The sequence below is a fragment of the Mus pahari genome, chromosome 6 (genome assembly GCF_900095145.1).
Source record: "Mus pahari chromosome 6, PAHARI_EIJ_v1.1, whole genome shotgun sequence".
NCBI lineage: Eukaryota > Metazoa > Chordata > Mammalia > Rodentia > Muridae > Mus > Mus pahari.
Genome location: NC_034595.1, coordinates 99,219,635 through 99,243,072, shown reverse-complemented (window position 1 = coordinate 99,243,072; position 23,438 = coordinate 99,219,635). Strand labels below are relative to the sequence as shown.

General features: G+C 50.3%; 1 protein-coding gene across 1 annotated transcript in view; it reads left to right on the top strand.

Annotated features, from left to right (window-relative positions):
* The window catches only part of Disp3 (dispatched RND transporter family member 3), a 49,721-nt gene that overhangs the window by 7,992 nt on the left and 18,291 nt on the right, over positions 1-23,438 (top strand). Inside the window, exons 2-9 of the mRNA XM_021200477.2 lie at positions 8,346-9,309; positions 10,208-10,427; positions 19,253-19,389; positions 20,123-20,257; positions 20,810-20,970; positions 21,926-22,065; positions 22,535-22,683; positions 22,870-23,031. Coding sequence (XP_021056136.1) covers positions 8,349-9,309; positions 10,208-10,427; positions 19,253-19,389; positions 20,123-20,257; positions 20,810-20,970; positions 21,926-22,065; positions 22,535-22,683; positions 22,870-23,031 — 2,065 coding nt within the window. The 5' untranslated portion in view covers positions 8,346-8,348. The remainder of the gene's footprint in view (positions 1-8,345; positions 9,310-10,207; positions 10,428-19,252; positions 19,390-20,122; positions 20,258-20,809; positions 20,971-21,925; positions 22,066-22,534; positions 22,684-22,869; positions 23,032-23,438) is intronic.

Here is a 23,438-nt window from a genome sequence, read left to right as displayed (position 1 = left end):
GATGGAGCTAATAGACTTTGATAATCAGGGATTTGACTGGCAGGGCCAAGCCCCAGCTACTGACAAATGAAAGGGTCTTTGTCCCTATCCCCATCTTCAAAGGCCTTCCCTTACTCCTGGAAGAGTTGCCCTGTTACTAGAGGAGGTCCTGAGTCTGGGAAGCCGGGGGAGGGATCTTTGGTTCTAGACTAGAGACCCTGACAAATTCCTCTCCTGGAGGGATGTATAGTAGAGGAAGCCAAGTCCAAGTCTAGAGTCATGGCAGGGCCTGCCACTATGGGGTGGGGAGCCGTTGCTTTCCTGCTACTGCCAGTTTACCCAAGGGCAGCGTTTGAATACGAAGCAGCTGGGTTTGTTTGCCACCCTCACCCGCCCAGGAGACTGAGTGGCTTGCTCCTTCCTTTGCAGTCCTCCATCAAAGCATGCCAAGAGTCCTGCTCATTGTGTGGGTCTCCTGCCATGAGGTGACACGGGGCCTGCAGACAAGGAGAGGTGATTTGATCCTGTGAGCCTCATTCTCTCACTCCATCTCCTGCCTCACCCCATTCTGAAGGATCCTCCATTATGGGATTCCCTTGGCTCCTGGCTGTGGGACTCCCAAGATCTCAGGTCATCAACACCTCCCTTCCCAGCAAGCTCCAGTCCTCTCTCACTACCTACATCTTGACCCTTCAGGGATTCTGGAAGACAGAACTGGGTTGTCTTTGAAGCTCATTGGATTCAACCTACCTGTGTGACAGAGGGCAAACAGGGGACGGGGATGAGACTTGGTAATATCTCAGAGTGGACAGGAAGGGTGGTTGCTGGAAGAGGGATCAGGTGCCCTTATTGGGTCTTTCCAGATCTCTGGGGCTGGAAGCAGCAGTTGTTAGCCCTGGGGCCTTGGATCTCATATATATATATATATATATATATATATATATATATATATATATATATATATAAAATAAAAATTGCAGAGTCCAGGCTGGACTCTTGAGGTTCCTCTCTCCACCCAGATCTCTTGCCCTCAGCTGCTCAGCTCTGACCAGTCCTACCTGTCTCAATGGACAATGGACTCATCACAGGGTGGGCCGAGGATCAGAGCAGCGTCAGACTCCTGGCCAATCCTAGGTAAGGAGGAATACCAGGCTCTCCCCCAGCATTGACCACACCCCTTCCATGGATGATGGAGCTGTCAATCAGTGGTCACTGGGAAAGCCACTGACTTGGGCAGGGCACTGAAAGGAGAATTCATCAGGACACCGTCAGTGCGAAGCAGGATGTCAGTCTCTAAGGTTGAAGTTTCCATTCACCTCTCTCCTGGGGCTGCTGTCCTGCCGTCCCAGCTGGGACTCTGCCAAGATTGTACCTGGTATGACTCCGGACAGATGCTGGGTGTGCACACCAGCCAGCGCACCGTGTGCGCATGTGAACACCACACACCCGTGAGGGTCGGTTAGAAGGGCTGATTTTAGAGCCCAGCATTTTCAAATATTTCAAACTCAAGTAAAACCTAACAGTGAAAAGTTCAGGTCCAAATGAGCCCCCGTGGTCCTCTAAAAGATGCAGTTTTCTGCTTTGCAAATTGGAAATCATTCCTCGGGGTGGAAAACATGAGACCTAATGGTCTGCAAGCTGGAAACTGCTGCAGAGCCGCAGTGTCCGAGTCCCCTAGGTCGGGAAGACCTAGGATGGGCAGGAAATGGCTGTGGCGTGGGTAGCTGGAGCCTGGGTGGCCTCTTCCGATCTCCTGCCTCTCTCATCTGGGACTGGCATCCTGTGTGCTCTACAAACCTGTGCTCTCCAGGGGAGGGGCTCTGCCCAGAGGTCTCATTCCCTTCCCACCTGGAACCAGACGCAGTGTTCCCCCAAAGCTGGAGCACCATGCTTTAAGGCTCCTATTCATCTTAGAGCTTCTTTAGTCCCTCCAGCTTCTCTCTGAGAGGCCACGGGCTTGGACTCATGGGTGGAGTGTAGGTGTATCTGGGGCCTTTTCCAGAACTCAGCTGCACTGTGTCTCAGAGGAGGCAATGACACCCAACACAAACCTACTGGCTATTCGGCCATCTCTGCTACAGAGTCTGATGTTACTGCATTGCCCTGCAGTGCCACTTCCTCTCCCCCATTACACAGTAGCTTGTGATGGGGTGGGGGGATAAGGGCGGAGCTCCTCCAGCCCTCAGCTCCCTGTGCCCTGCTTTCCTCATTTCCATTAAGGTAATTCTCCCCACTCAGTATCCGGTAGGCGGGGACCCCCAAGCTCAGAGATGGTAGAGTCTCGTTCTAAGTCACACAGTAGGTCTGCAGCAGGCCAGGACCCTGCTCCAGCCCCTGGCCCATTCTGCTGCTGTGGGTGCCCATCACCTGCCCCGGAGCAACCTTCCTCCCTGGACCCTGAGCAAGCACCAGGAAGAGCCGCCTGGAATCGGGGAAGCAAGAGTGGTTTTACATATTTGCTAATCGGGTCTTAGAGAGAGAAGAGCCCTGAGCTCATCAGCCAGGAAGGAATCCAATTTGGCTTTTATAGCCCTGGTTATTCACCCTCCACTGTGGGCTCTTCTCTTTTTTTTATTAGCCCAGAGAACTGCAGAGGCTGCTGAGCCCCAGGGTTCCCAGGCTCCAGAGCCCCTCATGGCACTGGGGACAGTGGCCAGGGTGTGTTGGGAAGGGGCGACAGGGTGGGGTTCTGGAAGCTTCTGCCCCTTCCAGCAGGAGTACCTGGGAGCGTGTTCTAATTTCTATCTCTATTCATGCTGCCGGTTACATTAAGCTTTCATTGTCTTGTTCTCTGTGATGTTGAGGCTGCTGTAAGGGCCCCAGAGTCTGGGCTGATTGATGGGTCTGGAAAGAGGCCCGAGCTGCACAGGTAGGGGAGATGAAAGGGGGAGAGGAGGAGAGATCAGTGGGTGGAGTCCCTGTGGCAGCCAAACAGGGTGACTAAAGGGATGGCTCCTGCCTCTAGCCTGCAGAAACTCAAGCCGGCCCTGCCCCGTGGGCAGCTGACAGCTTTGTGAGCTGAGAGCAGATGAGAAACAGAATAAATGAGAAAAGCAGGGACAGAGGGATGGCTCAGCAACTAAAGGCTCTTGCCTCCAAACCTGAGGGCTGGAGTTCGAGCCCTAGGACCCGCGTAATGAAAGGAAGAAACTGACTCCAGCAGGGTGTCTCTGACCTACATACACACGCACACACGCGCGCACACACACACACACACACACACAAATGAATAAATGTAAATTTCAAAAAGCACATAGTGTGTGCAGGCCACACAGTAGGGCCGAGCTGTCAGTAAGCATCCCATCATACAATCAATGGAGAAACATTCCTGCCCCAAACACCCAGCTAGTGGCAGAGCTGGGACTCAAACCCAGGTCTTTCTAACTTCACAGTTCTGCTCAGCTCACCCTTCAGCCCTAGAATCAGACCCTGGTTTTAAGTCTCTAATAACCTCTTGTTGTATGGGGGCAGGGACTACTCCTGTCCTACAGACCCCACCAGAGGGAATCAACAGAATGGCAGAAATGCAATTGTGAGGGTTCTCTGGAGACACTGGGACAGTACCCTTGGCTGATATACAGCTCAGAGCAAGGCTTGTTTGCCTGATATATATTGAGCTGTTGAGTTTACGAGTCAGCGCCCAGTTTTCTCAGCAGCTGTCAGCTTGGGGAGGACGGCCGTCTTTCATCTACTCTGTCTCAGCAGCCTGCCCTTTCTGAGAAACGAGGGGCTTGGGCAGGCTTACCACAGCCTTTTCTACTGTCCCTCCATTTCCTCCTCCACCCCACCTAGGCTCCCAATCAGTAAGTCCAGGTCCCTTGGAGCCAACAGGATGGGAATTCCTGGGAGCACATCTCATGCAGGAAGTCTAGACATCTGCCCCAGCCGGACAAAGCCAGCTTTGCCCCAGGATGAGCGGAGAGATCTAAGTTGGTCTTTTTGGAGGAAGGAAGATGGTTCTGAGAAATACCATCTGCCTTCCTTTATAGGTCTGGGGGGCCAGGGCAGAGCATTCACCGGTTTAGAATCTGAAATTTTCTTTTTCTGGTACTGGGGACTGAACCAGAGCTTTACACATGCTGGGCAAACCCTTTCCTGCTGAGCTATATCTCCATCTTAGGGCCTAGGTTTCTTGAGAGAAAATTCGGGAACTGCCCTAGTTGCTACTGCAGGCACCCCTCCCCCATTTTCTCTCTGCTTCCTATTTCTCTATATTAGAGTTCTCTAGCAAAACAAAGCTCCTGGATATATATTTATTCTCTGTGAGTCTTTTTGTCTTATAAAATGGGGCTCCTCACATGCCTTTGTTGCAAAGTTGATATGAGGCCGAGAGAGATGGATAAAAATCTTCGTAGCACAGTGGAACCAGAACTAATTATGATGTTGCAATTATCTTAACGAGTGTCAGAGATTCTAGTTAAGCTAGCCAGGCTTTGGCTTCGCCCCACACATGTGATTTTGTCCCCCATTGAGCATCTAAGCCATCACCAGTCGAGTTTCCAAGTCATAGAAAAAGCCTTGTGATGCCGGATATCAGGTATATGGTGGGACATCAGGAAGGTAGCACCAGGTCTCAGGACAGCGGTACCTAGGAGTGCCTGTGACCTCTTTGCTTCCATCTCTTTCTCATGAGCTGCACTTGTGAAAGAGGCAGAGGAGAGAGAGAGAGAGAGAGAGAGAGAGAGAGAGAGAGAGAGAGAGAGAGAACTCCAGCCACAGCAGCAGAGTGGAACTACTTAACTCAAAACATCTAAAACATCTCAGTTTGAACTGCTGCCCAAATCTCTCAACCCCAACGTGAGCAGATTCTAAGGGCTCTGAGCTGTTTGTGGACCGGAGCTGAACCAGGGAAGCAAAACACAGCGAGTCAGGGAGAAAAAGCTGATTAGCTCCTAATTGCCGTTAAATTATATATATACATATATGTATTTTAAGTAGAATCTGCATGTCTAATGTGATTTTTTGATTACATTTTAATAGTCTGGCTGGGATGAGGGAATGAAGAAGGAAGGAGTCTGCCATTCCTGGCTAGGAAGAAAATCGAAAACAGAAAGCTGTGGCTTGGGCCTCCTGCCTGGGCACTGCATGAAGGAGAAGTAGGGGTCTGGGTAGGTGTTTACACCACCTCCCACCGAAGGTCCTTTCCCTGTAGAGTTCAAACACAGCTTCTCTATTTTGAATGTGTTTATCATCTCCAGGCCTGCTTGTCCCCTGGCATTGCCAAAACAAACAAACAAAGCAAAAACAAACAAACAAGCCTACTCCAGAATCTGGTGGCAAGACAGAAAACTTCCAGGCAAGAATCCTGGCCCCACTCTGTTGGAATGATCTTGGGTGTCACCACCCTCCTCACGACATCTCAGTTTCCCCATGTGGGCAGTGGAACTGCTCGCTTGATACATTTTGTTTTGTTTTGTTTTGTTGGGGGGTACATTTTAACATAGCTCAAGCTGATCTCAAATTTGCCATGGAGCTGAGGATGAGCTCGAAGCTCCCGATCCTCCCCCTGCCTCCATCTCCTGTGTGCCGAGGTTAGAGGTGTGTGGGGTGTGGATGCTGGGGATGGAAGCAGAGGATTCATGCTGGCTAGGCAAGATCTCTGTAACTAATAAGCCACGCCCCCCAGGTCCTTTGCAAAGGGTTTGTGGGCCCGTGATTTACTTCCCTTTCCTTTTAAGACTGTTCCCTCTGCCTCAAGGGACTGAGACTGTCCACACATCATCCCCTTCCCCCCAGCCCTGTGTTCTGCTTTCTCACTGCTGTGTCCTGGTTCCCTGGTTTGCTTCTGGGAGGCCAGCATTCTCTCCTGACCCCCAACACCAAGTACATCATGACTCTTTGAAGAGGTAAAGTCAGCTGGTAAAATATGCATACTAACACACACACACACACACACACACAATCTAAATAGCCTTTATTTCTGATTCCAAAAGTACCTGATCTTTGCAGAAAATTTGGAAACAGACAAGCATAAAAAAGAAAATAAAAATCGCCCATAATCCTCCGAAACAGTGTTAGCCGTTCTCAGTGAGTTGTATTTAATATATATATGAGATTGCTTTCCCACCTCCTGGTTATAAAAGTAGGGTTTTGCTTATGATATGGCTTTGACTTCACAGCAAGACTGGCCTTGAAACTGACTGTTATCAGCAAGATAGGTATGGTGGTTCATGACTGGCATTCTAGCGCTTGGGAAGTAGAGGCAGGAGGATCAGGATTTCGAGGCCATCCTCAGCTATGTGGAGTTTGAGGATCAGGATTTCAAGGCCATCCTCAGCTATGTAGAGTTTGAGGCAAGCTTAGGCTACATGATAACCAGTCTCATAAACCATAAGAACAGAGCTGCAGAGCTCAGTGGTTGAGAGCACTTACTGCTCTTTCAGAGGACCTAGGTTCAGTTCCCAGAAACCATATCAACTGCTGGTAACTCAAGGTCCAGGGGATCCAACACCATTTGGCCTCCGTGGGCAGCTGCACACTCATGATGCACATAGACTCACACACACGCTCACCTGACTACAAACAGCAGGAGTGTTGGTAGGATGGGGTGGGAGGTAAAGGCAAGCCAGTTAACTGAGTTCAATCCCTGGGACGTACATCGTGGAAGGGGAGGACTGACTTCCGTCAAGGCGTCCTCTGAATGCCATGTGCCCAACATGGGTGGGTTTCTACATGCTTACACCAAGTGGAGGCACCAGGGGTGGGTCTCTGCATGCCTACACAGAGTGGGGGTACCATGGGTGGGTATAAGCCGACCTACCTACAGAATGTGGGGGAAAGGAGAGAATACAATGTAATAAAAAGGCAGGAAGGGAGAGAGAGAAGGAGGGAGAGAGAGAAGGAGGGAGAGAGAGAACTCAGTACATATTTTCCTTCTTTGCTCTTGATTATTTTCCCCCCTCTTCTTTCAAGTCTTGGACTGAGCCTCCTCAGTCATTCTTTCTATTGTATCTGTTTCTCCTCCACCCCACCTCCCATTATCCCACTCCCCGGCCTCACTCTCTTCTCTGGCAGTACCCCTCCCTCCATGCTCTTCCCCACTTTCTCTGACTGATAGCTCTCTCTCTCTCTCTCTCTCTCTCTCTCTCTCTCTCTCTCTCTCTCTCTCTCTCTCTCTCCTGGGTTGCCCAGCTAATTGAAGGGAAATACTCCAGACAATGCCAGTGGGAAGTGCGACATCCTCAGCCCTGCTGCCTCTTCCCTTTCTGCCTGGTGTCCAACTGGATTAGGAGTCTCCCTCCATCAAGGGGCCGGCTACCCCAGGGATACCGAAGGTGGCCTTTGGGCTGCCCAGTGGGAGTCCTCACATCTCACTGAGAGGTGCCTAGCCCCTGCCTGTGCTCAGAGGGCTGCAGTTGCTGGAGCCGCATATTAAGTGGTCTAAGCTTGTCAAACAGTGGCTGCAGCTGCTGCATTCAGGGAAGAGCTGAGGCTATACTGAGGGCTCTGTGGCAGACACCTAGCCTTGGCACAGTACCCTGGGCAATGGCTGAGGGTGTTACATTTCCAAGGGGAAGAAAGGAATCTAATTGGCTGGCAGACGATACTTAACATACTACACAGACTGCAGAGTACTTCCACTTCTGACCGCACAGTCCTATGAGGCCGCTTCCATTTTATGGAGGATAACTCTGAAGTTCAGGGTGATTCCGAGTCTTGCCGGTGTTCCAGTTGCCAAGACCCAAATCAGGGCCTGTCTGATTCCAGAGATCATTTTCTCTCCCTCTACTCTGACAAACTCCTGAAGGTCTTTTACAGTTGTTCGCTATACACAAGCAGTTGCTATGGAGCCACAACTTAACATCTTAGAGTAGCCTTGAGTTCTAAAGTGAGACAAAGGAACGCAGTAAAGATTGAAACACACACACACACAGAGAGAGAGAGAGAGAGCTAGAAGCCTTGCTGGCTTTTACCCACCAAAAGAAATAAATGTCTTTTCTGTTGCAGTTGGTTTACAGCACCCCTCCCCCTGCTTTAAAATGTACGCACATGACTATTTTACCAGCATGTATGTATGTACACATATGTGTGCCCCTAGGAACTAGAGCTACAAACCTTCATGAGCGGACATGTGGGTGCTGGGAATTGAACCTGGGTCTCCTGCAGGAGCAACCAGTGCTCTCAACCACTGAATCATCTCTCCAGTCCCAGTTCTCCCTTTTCTTTGATCTTGAAAGACAGAATCACCTCATTGTGTTTAATGGGAAAGAACAATTCGGTTTTCCTGGGAGGAATACATGTTGTTGGCTTCCCTAGAGCATGGTGAACGTATGACACAACTCCACAGTAGAACTGGTCTCTGCTGTGGTACCTAGACTGGGTGAAGCCTCCCCTCCCAAGGCTGCTGACCGGTCCCTTTTCCCTAGGGTATGGACTCAGAGGATGACCCCCTGCTGCAGGATGTGTGGCTAGAAGAGGAACAGCAAGAAGATGAGGCCTGCAGGGGTGTCCCCGTACCAGGGCTGCACTCCGGAACACAGGGCTGCTGGCGACGCTGGACACTGCCCTCCAGGCCCCCGACTTTGGGGTTCTGGAGCACTCTGGGCTGGGCCTTCACCAACCCGTGCTGCGCAGGGCTGGTGCTGTTCCTTGGCTGCAGCATCCCCATGGTGCTGTCCGCCTTCATGTTCCTCTATTACCCGCCCCTGGACATCGACATCTCCTACAATGCCTTTGAAATCCGCAACCACGAGGCATCACAGCGCTTCGACGCCCTGGCCTTGGCCCTCAAGTCCCAGTTTGGATCTTGGGGGCGCAACAGGCGCGACCTAGCGGACTTCACCTCTGAGACGCTGCAGCGCCTCATCTCAGAGCAGCTTCAGCAGTTGCACCTGGGGAATCATTCTCGACCTGCATCCCGAGCTCCTCGCTCAGCACCAAGGGACACTCCTGCCACTCAGCCATCAGCAGCCAATCCGAGTGAGCGACGGCGCCGAGAGGCTCCGTCCCCGGAGGGTCAGGTAACCAATCAGAGCCGGGCCCGTCGGGGCGCCTCGCGTTGGGATTACTCGCGCACCTATGTGAGCGCCAACACCCAGACACACGCGCATTGGCGAATCGAGCTCATCTTTCTGGCGCGCGGAGACGCAGAGCGCAACATTTTCACGAGCGAGCGTCTAGTCACGATCCACGAGATCGAGCGTAAAATCATGGACCACCCGGGTTTCCGGGAGTTCTGCTGGAAGCCTCATGAGGTGCTCAAGGACCTGCCGCTTGGCTCCTATTCCTACTGTTCCCCGCCTAGTTCACTCATGACTTACTTTTTCCCCACCGAGAGGGGCGGCAAGATCTACTACGACGGCATGGGCCAGGACCTGGCAGATATCCGGGGTGAGCAGGCACACTGATGGAATGGGACTATGTTGAGCTAGGGCATGGCCAGCATGCAAGGTGTCTGTGGGATGTGCGGCTGGGATTGGATACGAAGAGGGAGAGGGAGAGAAAGCTACAGACTAGGGCACCCACTGGGATTGTGGGATTTAGGGAGTTAGGTTGAGTCCAGAGAGAGAAAGCGTGGAGTGAGACTTAGGGGTGGGGTTGGTTTGAGGGTACCTGGAAGGAAATTTGTCTTAGTTAGGTTTCTATGGTGACCAAGCCCACTTGCAGGGCAAAGGGTTTATTTCATCATCCACATCAAAGGAAATCAAGGCAGGAACTCTAGGCAGGAACCTAGAGGCAGGAACTGAAGCAGAGGCCCTGGAAGGTAGCTGCTTAATGGCATGGTTGTTCAGTGTCCTTTCTTAAACACCCCGGGAGTACCTGCCCAAGAATAGCACTGACCCCAGTGGGCTGGGTCCTCTTCTGTCATGTAGCAATTAAGAAAAGAATGGTCCCACAAGCCATCTGATGGAGGTGTATCCTCTTCCCAGATAACATTAGCTTGTGTCAAGTTGTTAAAATACCTAAGGAGGAGCATGGAGGTTTAAGGTACCTTTCGGGTAGGTGAGACAGGCTAAAGAGTGGGGTTTTTTGGGTGGAGGGAGGTCGAAAGCAGGGTGGGTCTGCAGCAGGTGGAGTTATGGGATTAGTGACTGGGCCTTGGAATTAGATGCGGTTCAAACTGGAATTAAGGCATAAGCCTAGGGGGAACTGCCTGCTCTGGCGACGAAGCTGTGGATTCTCCCTCGGCGCCATTCCTCTGTCCCAGATGGTGCAGTGGCAGAGGGGACTGGTGGGAGCTGGGCACTGAGCTCTTTGGGTTTTCCTGCCCCGCCCCCCCCCCCCGCAGGCTCGCTAGAACTGGCCATGACTCACCCTGAGTTCTACTGGTATGTGGATGAGGGGCTCTCCGCGGATAATCTGAAGAGCTCCCTCCTGCGCAGCGAGATCCTGTTTGGAGCGCCGCTCCCCAACTACTACTCAGTGGATGATCGCTGGGAGGAGCAGAGGGCCAAGTTTCAGAGCTTCGTGGTCACATACGTGGCCATGCTCGCCAAGCAGTCCACTAGGTAGGAAGTCCAGCCTCACCCTGCGTGTGCCTGTGTGTAGGCGACAGGGTGCCTCTCAGACCCAAATCTCCTTCCTCACAAGTGGAACCCCAGGAAGTCTTTATCTCCAAGTTTGGGCAGAGTTAGGCACATCCTCCGGACCCCCCCCCCCAAAGGGCCTCTTTTCTTGATCATTAGTTCATTAGTAGATATGACAGCATTGAAGGAAGGAGACAGTTCCAGAACTCCTGTCTCAGAGGGATTGGGTATGATTGGCCAGAAAGGAAGCAATCCCTCTCTATCTGTAACATGCATAGGGTCCGTGGGCCGAATCGCTTCGTTTCTCTGGGCCTGAGTGTCCCTACTTGTAAGATGGGACTGTGGTTCCTATTACTCTGGTCATTAATAAGAGAGAGCAGGGCCGGAGAGGTGGCTAGGAGCACCTGCTGCTCTCGTAGAGGACCTGGGGTCTCTTCTTAGCACCAAGTGGCAGCTCACACCTGTCTGTGATCCCAGTTTCAGGGGATCCTACACCCTCTGTTGACTTCTGCAGGCACAGGGCATGTGCATGGTGCACACACACATCACACAGGCAAAACACTCATACATATAAGATGAATATTTCTTTTAAAGATGCATAGAGGAGCTAGGGCCTGCAGAGATGGCTCAGTTAGTAATGTGCTTGCCACGCAGGCATGAAGATCTGAATTCACATCCCCAGGACCCATATAAAACCCAGGTATAATCCCAATATTAGGAACTGTAGGCTGGCAAGCCCTCTCTTGGACCCATGGCATTTCCAGGGGGAATTTGTGTGCAAGTAGGGCCTGAGGAGAAGACCCACTGGGTAAGACTCAGTGGATTAAAGTGCAATGGATGCAGGGCTCGATGGTGAAGGGTGCTTGCCGCATCCGAAGGTAGGTCTGTTCCCAGCACCCAAACCAGGCAGCTCACAGCTGCAGGAGATCCACTGCCCTCTTCTGGCCTCTGTGGCTACTTGCAAACATGTCCACACACACACACACACACACACAAACACACACACAGAGAGAGAGAGAGAGAGAGAGAGAGAGAGAGAGAGAGAGAGAAATAAAATAAATCTGAGGGGAAAAAAAACAAGGCAGAAAATACAAGGAAGACACTCGAGGTCGATGTCTCATCTCTGGTCTCCAAACACACATGTACACACGTGTGCACATGCAGGTAGACACACATGCATGTACACGTGTACACACACACCATTTAAGAGGCCAGAAAGATGGCTTAGTGGAGCCTGCCACCTAGCTTGATAACCAATAAGGTAGAAGGAGAGAACTGATCCCCATAAGTTATCTCCTGACATTCACAAGCACACTGTGGTATGCACATATCACGCGCACACACACACACACACACACACATGCACACACACACACACACACACACATTTAAGAAAGATCTGGTTTGGAGATGGGCTTATTTCTGGCTCACTTCTGTAAGCCTATCCCTGGCATGGTGCCTGGCACCACTTGGTAAAGATTGGTCTAAGGCATGAATGAGTGGATATATGGATGGATGGATGGATGGATGGATGGACGGACGGACGGATGGGTGGGTGAAAGTACCTCAAGGAAAGGCACCGATAGGAACTGACTATGGAGGGTGATTCAGATAGCAGCCCTCACCTCAGCTGAAATGTTTGGCCACATTTGAAGTGTCAGCCGCACCCGCTCCCAGAACTTTATTCACAAAATCCTTTCCATTGTTGTCGTTTTGGTGAGTCGAGGGAAAAACACACCTTGACTTAACGCAGAGTTTCATGAATCGTCACTTTTCCTGCTTCACCGATCACACTGGGGACTGAGACCACTGGCGTGGCATTTACTGCTCTTCGTCCCCTCGTGGCTTAGTTGTGTGCACTTGAATTGTGTGCACATTTTAAACCCACGGCCCATTCTGTCTTGCAGGTCCTGCTCGTTTCTGTTGATCTGCGTCTTTATCTTTCCTGCTGGTCTTTGTTCCTCTCTGTGGCTTCACATGTCCCTCTGGGACCACTGTCCCTGAGTCTGAAGATCTCTTTTTAGTATTCTCTGCGTGCGGGTTTGCTGCTGGTGACTCACGTTTTGTTTGCCTGGGAGAGGGGGATCTTTATTTACTTTCATTTTTCTATTCTGTCTCACTTGTGTGGCATTCCAAATTGGCAGCTGTGTTCATTTACTGTTTGAAAGACGCCACTCCACTGTCACACGACTTCCATCAGTTTCTGTAGAGAAGTCGGCTGCATGTCTTTCTCCTTGCTCTTTTTCCCCATTAAAAGTTTTATTGCATTTGTGTGTGTGAGTGTGTGTGTGTGTACATGTGTGCCACTGTGTAGGTGTGGAAGTCAGAGGACAACTTGCAAGAATTTGTTCTCTCTCTCCACTGTGTGGATTCCAGAACTCCTGCTGTCCGTCTTGGCAGCAAGCACCACTGAGCCATTTTGCCTGTCCATTGTTGCTCTCTTAAAATGACTGGTTTTTTTCCCTCTGCTTTTTAATTTGTTTATTTTTTTTAAGATTAATTTATTTTATGTGTGTGTGTTTTGCCTGTATGGATTTCTGTGAATTATGTGTATGTGTGGCACCCATGGTAGCCAGAAGAGGGCTCAGAGCCCTTCCAACTGGTGTGACAGACAATAGTAGGCTACCATGTGGGTGCTGGGAACTAAACCCAGGTCCTCCTCAGGAACAGCAAGTGCTTTTAAGCACTAAGCCATCTCTCCAGCCCCCTTTCCCCATAAAATACTCTGTATATGCTATATAAATTAATGTCTACACAGTAAATGACTGATTTAACATTCAGCTCTTTCACTCAAAAAAAAAAAATATCTAATTCATCAAAGTAAGACGGTCAGAGATTTTTTTTTTCCTTCTTGGCTATTATGCATGAGGTTGAGAAAATAAAACATTTGGTGAGGTGTGATTGGCACACGACCAACTATATATACTTAGCATTTTAAAGTTGATTAGTCCTGACACCTCCACTATCAAGAACATAAAATCCCAGTAGGTTTCCTATACCCAGAGAACCAGCTCAGACTGCATCCTGCTCCCAGCCCCCACCCTAGCAATCACTTTCCAGTCCTCGTTTTGTTTAACTCTATGCATGTGCGTATTTAAGGGCACCCCATACATACAGTGCTCTGAGAAGCCAGAGGGGGGCATCAGACCCCCCTGGACCTGAAGTTGCAGACAGCTGTCTGCTCTCAGGTGGGTCCTGGGAATCGAATTCAGGTCCTCTAGCTAGAGCAGGCTAGACTCTTAACTACTGAGCCATGTCCGCAGACCCACTCTCTGCTTTCCACCATTCTTTTTAAGAGCTTTGTATGCAAGGTATCTCACAGCGTGTTCCCTTTTTATGGAGCTTGTTCGTTCTTCTAGCTTATTTGAATTTTACCCATGCCTTATCGTGTATCAACAGTTTATCGTTGAGCACTGAATCGTGTTCATACCGTATTCTGCCCATCTGTTCACTCGTTGCTGAGTGATGGCATCGTTTCCAGGTTCAACCTTTACTGGTAAAGCTCCAGCGACTGTTTGTGTGTAACTCTTTCCATGAACAAATACTTTGGCCTTGGATAAAAAGCATCTTAGTGAGATGACCAGGCTATAATGGCGGGCGTTTGTTTAACTTGAGAGACGTGTTGAGTTTCCCAAGTTGCTTGTACCACTTTGTGTTCCCAGTGAGGTTGAGGATCCCAGGTCTCCTACATCCTCTCTTCAACTTGGTGGGGTGTTCTGGTTTGCTTCTCCATCACTGTGATAAACACTAACCATAACCAACTTGGGGACAGTGAGTCCATCATGGAAGGAGGTCAGGGACCCGGAGGGAGGAACCAAAACAGGGGCCACGGAGGAGCGCAGCTTTCTGGCCTGCTGTCTGGCTTATAGTCATCCACTTTTTCCATACCTCCTGGAATTTCCCAGGGCAGACACTGCCCACACCAGACTCTCCACACTGACACAAGAAAACTCCCAAGGACAAACCTATATAGGTCAATCTGACAGAGGAATCTCCTCAATGGAAGTGCCCTCTTCCAGGTGACCCCAGTGTGTCATATTGACAAAAATTAACCAGCACATATAGGTAGTGCAGTTTTTAAACTGTTCTTGATTTAGGAAGGAAGAATGAATGAATGAATGAATGAATGAATGAATGAGGCAATCCTGCTGTCTCTGGTTTGCATTTTTTTTAATGAGTAATGACTTGGACATCTGTTCTCATATTTCTAAAGGAGAAAGGACTTATTCAGTTCATGTTCTCAGTCCTTGGCTTCTTCCGGTCCCCTTGGTTTGGGTCAGTGGTTTGACAGAGCATTGTACTGGAAACATGGACTAGGGGAAACTGCTCACTTCACCTCACGGTGATGGAAGCTGAATGAACAAGAGGCTCATGAGCGTATTTCATCCCGCTAGCTTCTTTGATGAAATATTGATGCAGATCTTGTGTCCACTGTAAAATAACATTTGTATCCTTTGGGAATTTTATACATGGATATGATGTACTTGATCACATTCTCCCACTCCTCCCCTAACTCCTCCCAGATCCTCTTTCTCCTGCTGCACCAGAGCCAGCGCCACCACCAGCACCAAACATAATGTCTTTTTCATTTCATAGACTTCTGAGGCCAGTTTGTGCTGCTCAGATAGTCATGGATGTGGGACCATCCTCTGAGTACAGTAGACCTACCAGGGGCCAGACCCTGAAAGAGAACTGACTCTCCTCCCCCAGGAGCTATCAATGCACATAGCTTAGCCAGGGCTGGGGACTCATGAGCCCTTCCCATGAGGCCCAAGCTGAAAGGCTGACTGTCTTGATCTTGTGTAGTTCTGTGCAGGCAGACACAGATGATGTGAGTCCGTGAGTGCAGAGTCCCTATCATGTCCAGAAGATACCGTTTCTCTGGTCCTCCTTGACCTCTTGTCTTATACCTCACCGGAGAGATGGCTCAGTGGTTAAGAGATTTTGTTCCTCATGCAGAGGACCCACATGGCCGCTCATAACCATTTATAACTCTAATTCCAGTGGCTCTGATGCCCTCTCTGGTTGCCATGGGCACTGCACGCTCATGGTACACATACATACATACATACATACATACATACATACATACATACATACATACTACAGGCAAAACACTCAAACACATAAAATTAAAGTAAGCTTTTTTTTTTTTAAGTCTTCCCACCTCATTCTTTCCCCATCTTCCCTGAGCCTTCGTGGTGTGCCCTGTTTGTGGCTGACACTCTACAAATGTTTATTCTCTGTGCTGTGGCCAAGTGTGAGTTTCTATGTTGGCTCCTGTCCTCTTGTGCCCACTTTTGGTTGGGTTTTTCCGTTTCATTTTGAGTTCGCTTTTGGAGAAGATATGAACTGAGGTGTATTATTCTTACAATAACCCCGGTGTCGGGTGTTGGAAGGGCGCTTTTTTCTCTGTGCCTCTGCACCTTGGACAAAACTTTCTGCCCACAAATGTGGCCATTTTTGAAACTTCCGTTCTGTTCCATGGACATGCACTTTGAAACTACACAGTCGTGATTCTCATAACTTCATACCAAGGTTCCGTTTGTTATCTTTCCTTCAGTGCTTGGGATTGAGCCCAGGGTGTAGCACATCTTAGGCAAACCCTCTACCACTGAGATACATCTTGCCCTGTCTGTCTTGAGATCATTTTTTGTCTTTTTTTTTTAAGTATAGTTGTTCTAGATCTTTTGCATTTCCAGGTGAATTTTAGAATCAACTCCTTTATTTCTAAAATAGATAGATGGTCAGTTAGGCCTGTGGTGGTACAAATCTGTAATTCCAAGATATCTGAGAGGCTGAGGCAGAAAGTTAATGGTCTAGCCTGTGCTACAGAGTATGTTCAAGGACTGCCTGGATAATTTATCAAGATCCTGTCTCAAAATGTTTTTAAAAATTAAAAGTAACTGAGGCTGTTGCTCAGTGGTAGAACATGGGCTTTGTATGCATGAAGCCCAGGTTCAATCCCAAGTACTACGAAATAGGAAAGCCAGTCTCCTGGGATCTTGAATGTAATATTCATCTTAAAATATTGCATCTTTGGCCCCGCGAGCATGATTTCATTTTATCTCTAAGCATTTGCTATTCTCCTGTTCCTATAATAGCATACATTCAAAATTTATTTCCCAGCTGTTAAATTAAATATATAATCTCCTTTGTGTTTTATGACCTTGTTAAATTTGGGGTTTGTTGTTGTCGATTTGTTTTTTAGATTCCACTGGATTTTGCACGCAGATTAGCGTTTGTTATACTGATAAAGACAGATTTGCTCTTCTTTCCCAGTACAGACACACTTTACCTCTCGTTTTCTTGCCCGATTACACTGGCCAGCATCTTCAGAACCTAGTGCTGAATACATGGAAGGGGGATTTAAAAAAAAAAAAAGATTTCTTCTGGGAGAATTATTTCTTGTGCTTTTATTTTAATCTTATTTCCCTTGGTAGCCATAATTCTTAGTGGCTACTTCAGGATTTGCACTATGCCTCCTTAAGTATCACGGTACATCTTTAAGATGGTACCCTATCACCCTGTCCTACCCTTCCGTGCTTCCAGTGGCCTCTACACTGCTGTGGTCCACAATCTGTTTGTTATGAATCCCACATCACTGTATTATTTTTAAGTAGCCGGTTTTCTTTTGTAACAATAAATAAAAATGTTACACGTCTTCCTTGTGACACCTCCGCTTACAGTGCATCTTATCCTTAGTGTCTCCTGCACGCTGTCATCTTCCTTCCGCCAGAGGGGCCCCCTTAGCATCTTCAGTAGTGTCTGTGTACCAGAGGTAATTTCGGGCTTGTACATCTGACAGAGTTTTGATTTTTACCTTTGCTTTTGAAATGTGTTTTTCTGGGTATAGCATTCTGAGTTGAGCTTCCCCCGAGTGTCTGGGGATACAGCTCTGCCATTGTCTGACGCTGACAACTCTGTCCTTGTTCTTCTCTTTGTTCTGTGGTCTGTGACGTGTCTTCTCCCCTCTGTCAGTTTTTCGCCTGGTGTGAGTGTGCGAGCGGTTCATCTGCGGTGTGCACTGCAGCCCTTCAGTTCTTTGGCCTTTGGGTCAACAGGGTCACAGTTTTTGTTGAGTTTGCGGAATGTTCCAGCTGCTAGAGCATCTACTAACCGATCTGCAAGGCTGTCCAGGGTCCAGCAACGCCATCAAGGCGTCAGCCCTGGAACCTGCTTTGTCTCCTGTCTCAGAGGATCGCCATTCTCTGTGCTCTGAGATCCAGAGTCCTGTGTCATGTGTTTTCTCTTGTATCTCAAAGGGTCTTTATTTCTTAGCTTTTTTTGTTTTTATTTTATGTTAATGAATGTTTTACCTGTATGCGTGTATGTTGCCCACATGAGTGCTTGTTGGGTCCCCTGTAACCGGGGCTGTGTATGGTGCGAGCCACCATGTGAGTGCTGGGAGTCGAACCAGGTTCTCTGTAGGAGCATGGGTGCTCTTAACTTCTCGGCCATCTCTCCAGCCCCACTTGCTCATATCTTGTGGTTGCAGCACAGTGTTCAGTCCTGATGTGAAGCTGTTTTCCCACCACTGCCAAAAATGTCACTCTTGCTTGTATTTTAAAGCAGTTTGGGTGCGAGAGAGATGGCTCAGTGGTTAAGAGCATGTAGCAGTCTTCCGGAGGACTCGGGTTCAAGTCTCAGCAGCCACATCAGGCGGCTCACAGACATCTGTAATTCCAGATGCACAGCTCACAAACATCTGTAATTCCAGATCCAGGTCTGCTGCCTTCCTTGAACCTCTGTGGGACCCCACACATACAAGACATACACATAAATAAATAAAATAAATAGTTTGGGATGGCTGGGCATGACCTTTAATCCCAGGAAGATCCAAGGCAGAGGCAGACCGACTTCTGTGAGTTCAAGTCTAGCCTGATGTATGTACATAGCATGCAGAGAGAGAGAGAGAGAGAGAGAGAGAGAGAGAGAGAGAGAGAACAGCACAGAACAAAAGTCTAGCCAGGGAAACAGAGTGAGACCCTGTCTCATTCATATATATATATATATTTTACAATGTGAGGGTGTGAAGTTAGGAAGATTGCCCAGTGGTTAGAGTATTTATTGCCTGAGTGTGAGGACCAGAGCTTGGGTCCACAGAACCCACAGAAACACTGATCCTTGTGGCAGCCCACCTGTCATTGTAAAGCTTATGCATGGTTAGACAAACTAGCTGTGTCCAAGAACCCTGGGTTCCATTGCAAACTCTGCCTCAGTGAATAAGTGGTAGCACAACTAAGGGAGACTCTCTGTGTCGACATTGTGCCTCCACAACCTCACAAACGCAGGAGCATGTGCACATACACATGCACACACATGTGAACAGGCATGCACATCCCACATACACATATACATACACACAGAAGAAAAACAGCATGATCATCCTGGCTGGGGTTCTTGGGGAAAATAACTTGTCTTGAGCACACACTGAATTGCGGCGTGAAGCAGGTTCACCTGCAGCTGGTTTGATTGTAGGCTGCTGTGGACAGTTGAGAACGGAAGATGATGGAGGGGCTGATTATCGTTGATTACTATCTGTGAGGTATGGTAGTTCTCAACCTCAACTACACGTTGAATCACCTGGGAGATCTGGAGGAAAAAAAATACTTGCTTCAGCTCCACCCAAGAAATTATGATTTAATTTGCCTGGCATCGGGCCTAGATATCAGGACTTTTGGAAGCTCAAGTGATTTTGATGAGCAGCCAAGGTAAAGAGTCACTGATGAAGGGCATCAAGTGTCCACAGTCATCTTTAATCCCCTACCTGTCTTTCTCCTCTCTCCATGGCCTCCCTCCCCCAGCAAAGTCCAGGTCCTCTATGGGGGGACAGACCTCTTCGACTATGAGGTGCGCCGGACCTTCAATAACGACATGCTCCTTGCCTTCATTAGCAGTAGCTGCATCGCAGCCCTCGTCTACATCCTAACCTCCTGCTCAGGTACCGCATCTCCGAAGGCTCACGTGAGCCAGCGCCTTCCCTCCCTGCCGCTCCCACCGGCCTGTTCAAGGATGCCCGGATACCCTTAAATCCGGTTCCTAGAGCTGGGCCAAATGGTGCTCAGACACCGTGGTAACTTTGTGTCAGGACATCTGGGATATTTTTAGACTGTTGTGGATCATTCAAGAGCCTACTTTATATACCATAGCAGCGGCCCCTTTTGCTTGCAGCTCACCTCTGCACTGCCGTCACCTGCTCACATACACGAGCGACCCCTAACTGCTGCTTGTATGCAGGAGACACGTGCTCTTGCCCAAGTAAGCAGAGATAGAAAACTGCACAAGACATGCAATCATCCATTAAGCAAATGTTAATCGGATGCCCGATGTTCTGACTCACCAGGATCCAGTGGTGAGCCAGACATAGGTCCAGCACCTTGGGACCTCTGGTCCCCTCGGGCGACGCACAGTATAAAACACTCACGATTCTCTCCATGTATGCGAGGTTAGTGGGACTTGGAAGAACTTCCACGAATTATTTCATCTGTCACACAGGCCTCCTGTCCAGCCCCTTCTCTGGGAACAAAAGGCTTCAAATTCTGCATGCCCAGGAGCAGACCGGGGTGGTGCAGGAAGCTCCAGATAAGAGGCTGCCATCAGGGTCACTGAGGGGCTGGGGTGGATGTTCTGCGTGGGCTCTCCCCATGGTCCCTTCTGCTCTTTATCCTGCCCAGTGTTCCTGTCCTTCTTTGGGATTGCCAGCATCGGTCTCAGCTGCCTGGTAGCACTCTTTCTCTACCACGTGGTCTTTGGCATCCAGTACTTGGGCATCCTCAATGGAGTGGCCGCCTTTGTGATTGTGGGCATCGGTGAGTTGTCCTCCAGTCCCTGCAGGGGAGTCTCACTTGAGAACTCTGTCCCTTCCAGCCCCCCTCCCCCAAGAAGGCATTCTAGATGGTGATGAGAGTGGTGGGGAGATAGGAAACTAAGCTTTAGAAGAGTGGTGGGTGGGGCCGGGAAGCTTGATGGATAGGGCTTGAACTCAGCAAAGCCACGGAGGCTGGTATGTGGGACTTGAGACTTTATGGGTGGGTCTTGGAGACAGTGAATGGAGCCAAGGTGCATGCTGGGTGATGCTTGGCCAAAGTGGGTGAGGCTTGGAGAGGCTGGGTGAGGCTAAGATGTCTGGTGGGTGGGGCTTGAGGACTTAGTGAGTGGGGCTTGGAGATGCTGGGTGCAGCCAAGAAATCTGGTGGGTGAGGCCTGGAGACTAAGGCCAAGGAGTCTGGTGGGTGGGGCTTGACCTCAGGATGGAGCCAGTCAGAGGGCCTCCTTAAGCCAGAGGTGAGCCACCTGGCACCGGACCTGAGGCACACAGAAGTGGGACCTGAACTGAACTGCCTGAACTGTTCTTCCTGCAGGTGTGGACGACGTCTTTGTATTCATCAACACATACCGCCAGGCCACCCACCTGGAAGATCCCCAACTGCGGATGATCCACACCATCCAGACGGCAGGCAAGGCCACCTTCTTCACCTCGCTGACCACTGCCGCCGCTTATGCAGCCAACGTCTTCTCCCAGGTGAGAAGCCCGCCCGAGGTCCTTGTCCCGGTTTCCCATCCGCCCACAAGTGGGTGGCTCCTGACCCCAGTACCTTCATCTCAAGGTCCTTGCTGTGACTCTGCAGTCCGTTTCTATGTCTAGCCAACATGTGGGGTGGTTACAGCAGTCCAGTTAGTGAATATGCACTCTGACTCTGCTCTGGGCCACCACCATTTCTGAACCTCTTTACCATCCGATCTTTACAGCCCAAGATAAGAGTGTTACTGCCATCTCTGTCTTCCTAGCACAGAAACCCGACAGGCTCCTCGCCCCTGGCCTGAGCTCTTCATGCCACTTCATGCCTGATTTTGATCTCTTGTACAGTCTGTCTGTCTTCCTCTCTCCCCAGCCCTCCCCCTCTCTCCCACTCCCACTTCCATATCGCTGAGGGAGGCAACGACATCTTTGGGAGACTTTGTGACTCTGCCACATAGCTCATGGAAACCTCTCTGGGCCTCAGTTTCTCCATGGATTATTCTGGGTCTGAGATGGGCAGATAATGAAGTGATTTCACAAACTTCAGGTCTGCCTGCTGATCGGTTAGGGTTTCCTCCAATCTCCACAGCCCTGGGCAGGTCCCTGTGAGGTTTCTGAGGCTCCCTCCTTCCCCATGTTGGCTACCAAGCTTCCCTTTCTCTTCACCATCCTGCAGCCTGGGTTTGTGTGATGTGTCTTCTGTCATGGCCACTACCAGCTGCTTACTCTGGCCGTTCCCAGATGGCCACAGGTAGACCAGAGCCTCTGCCCTCAGGAGAGGCAAGTGCTTTCTCAGCTGCTGTGCCCAGCGCGGCTTCTGGCATCCTCCAGGCCCGGTGCTGTTGTCCTGGAAACTGTTCCTATGTCAGTTGGGAGAGACCCAGCTTTCTGGTTGTCTCCGGACATAGAGACACCCAAGCCACTCACAGTGCCCTGTCCTCTCTGCTCCTGGCTACAGATCCCCGCTGTACATGATTTCGGCTTGTTCATGTCCCTCATTGTGACCTGCTGCTGGCTGGCTGTGCTGTTCACCATGCCTGCGGCCCTGGGCCTCTGGAGCCTCTACATGGCGCCCCTGGAGAGCTCCTGCCAGAGCAGGTGAGCATCCTTCACCCTTCACATCCTAAGTAGCCACCACACCACACCCCTCCCCTCAACCCTCTAGGGTTCTTATGTGCCTAGTTCTAGGCTAGGCAGGGGGCAGGGAAGCTCTTGTCCAGCAGCAGTGCAGTCACATGTGAACAGGAGGTGGGCATACGTCCGCACGTCTTTAAAACCACCATTTCCTTAGTGTGCATTCTAGGCAGGACCCTAACCTAGGGAATCACAGGGCAGCTGTCTCATCCCCTGCGACCCCTTGTATCCCCAGAGGAAGAGTAGAAGCTGAGGGTAGATGGCTCCAGAAGAAACTCAACCCTGGCTCTCATCGTAGTCAGTGGTGCCTCTCCTGCGAGGCAAGAGCAGCTGTTTGCTACCTGGGCTCGTACCCTTTTGTACCCTTTCCTTGTCCCCATCCTCTCTGACTGCCCCGACTCCTAGCCTTACACCTGTGCCCTGCCCTTCATAGCTGCCACCAGAAGTGCGGCCGCAAGAGCTCCTTGCATTTTCCCGGGGACCTGTTCACGGCTCCAGAGCGGGCTGGGGGTGGCCCTGCTCAGGGCCCCCTACCCTATCTGGATGATGACATCCCCTTGTTGAATGTCGAGGATGAGCCAGGTGAGAACAGGATGGTCTGAGCGGGGGTGGCCTCCAGGGGGATGTTCAGGGATAGGCTGGCCCCAAGGGACCCAGGACAGAAGGCCAGTGGAGACCCTCACCTAGCATGTGGGCTTTGCCAGTGCGGGTGTGGGCCAGGGCAGGCTGTGGCTCAGACTCTGACTGGCTGCCCACTCTGCCTGGCAGTGTCCCTAGAGCTGGGAGATGTGTCACTGGTCTCTGTGCACAGTGAGGGTCTGCAGCCCACCCCTGATGGGAACAGCAGGGGCCAGCTCCTCGCCCAGCTGCAAGAGCTGCTGCACCGCTGGGTCTTATGGGCAGCCGTCAAGAGCCGCTGGGTGATCGTAGGTGAGTGTGCCCCAGTCCCTTCCTGAAGGCCAACACACCCACATACTCCACACCCCAAGCACGGAGAGTGGAGTAGCTCTCAGAGGTCTGAGCACGGCCTCTTCTCTGCCTCCTCCTCTTCCTGGGTAGGCTGCCCCTGGGCCTCATCCGCTACTTCTTACAAGCAGCCATGCTCCAGGCAAGAGTGGCGAGTGCTCGGGCTTGGCCCTGGAGTAGACTAGCTGGCTGCGTTTGAACCCCAGTTCTACTCTCTGCCCTTGGCTGTGCCAGCCAGTCTAACACTTGAGTTCTTGGTCTAAAAATGAGCCCTGGAGTAGACTAGCTGGCTGCGTTTGAACCCCAGTTCTACCCTCTGCCCTTGGCTGTGCCAGCCAGTCTAACACTTGAGTTCTTGGTCTAAAAATGAG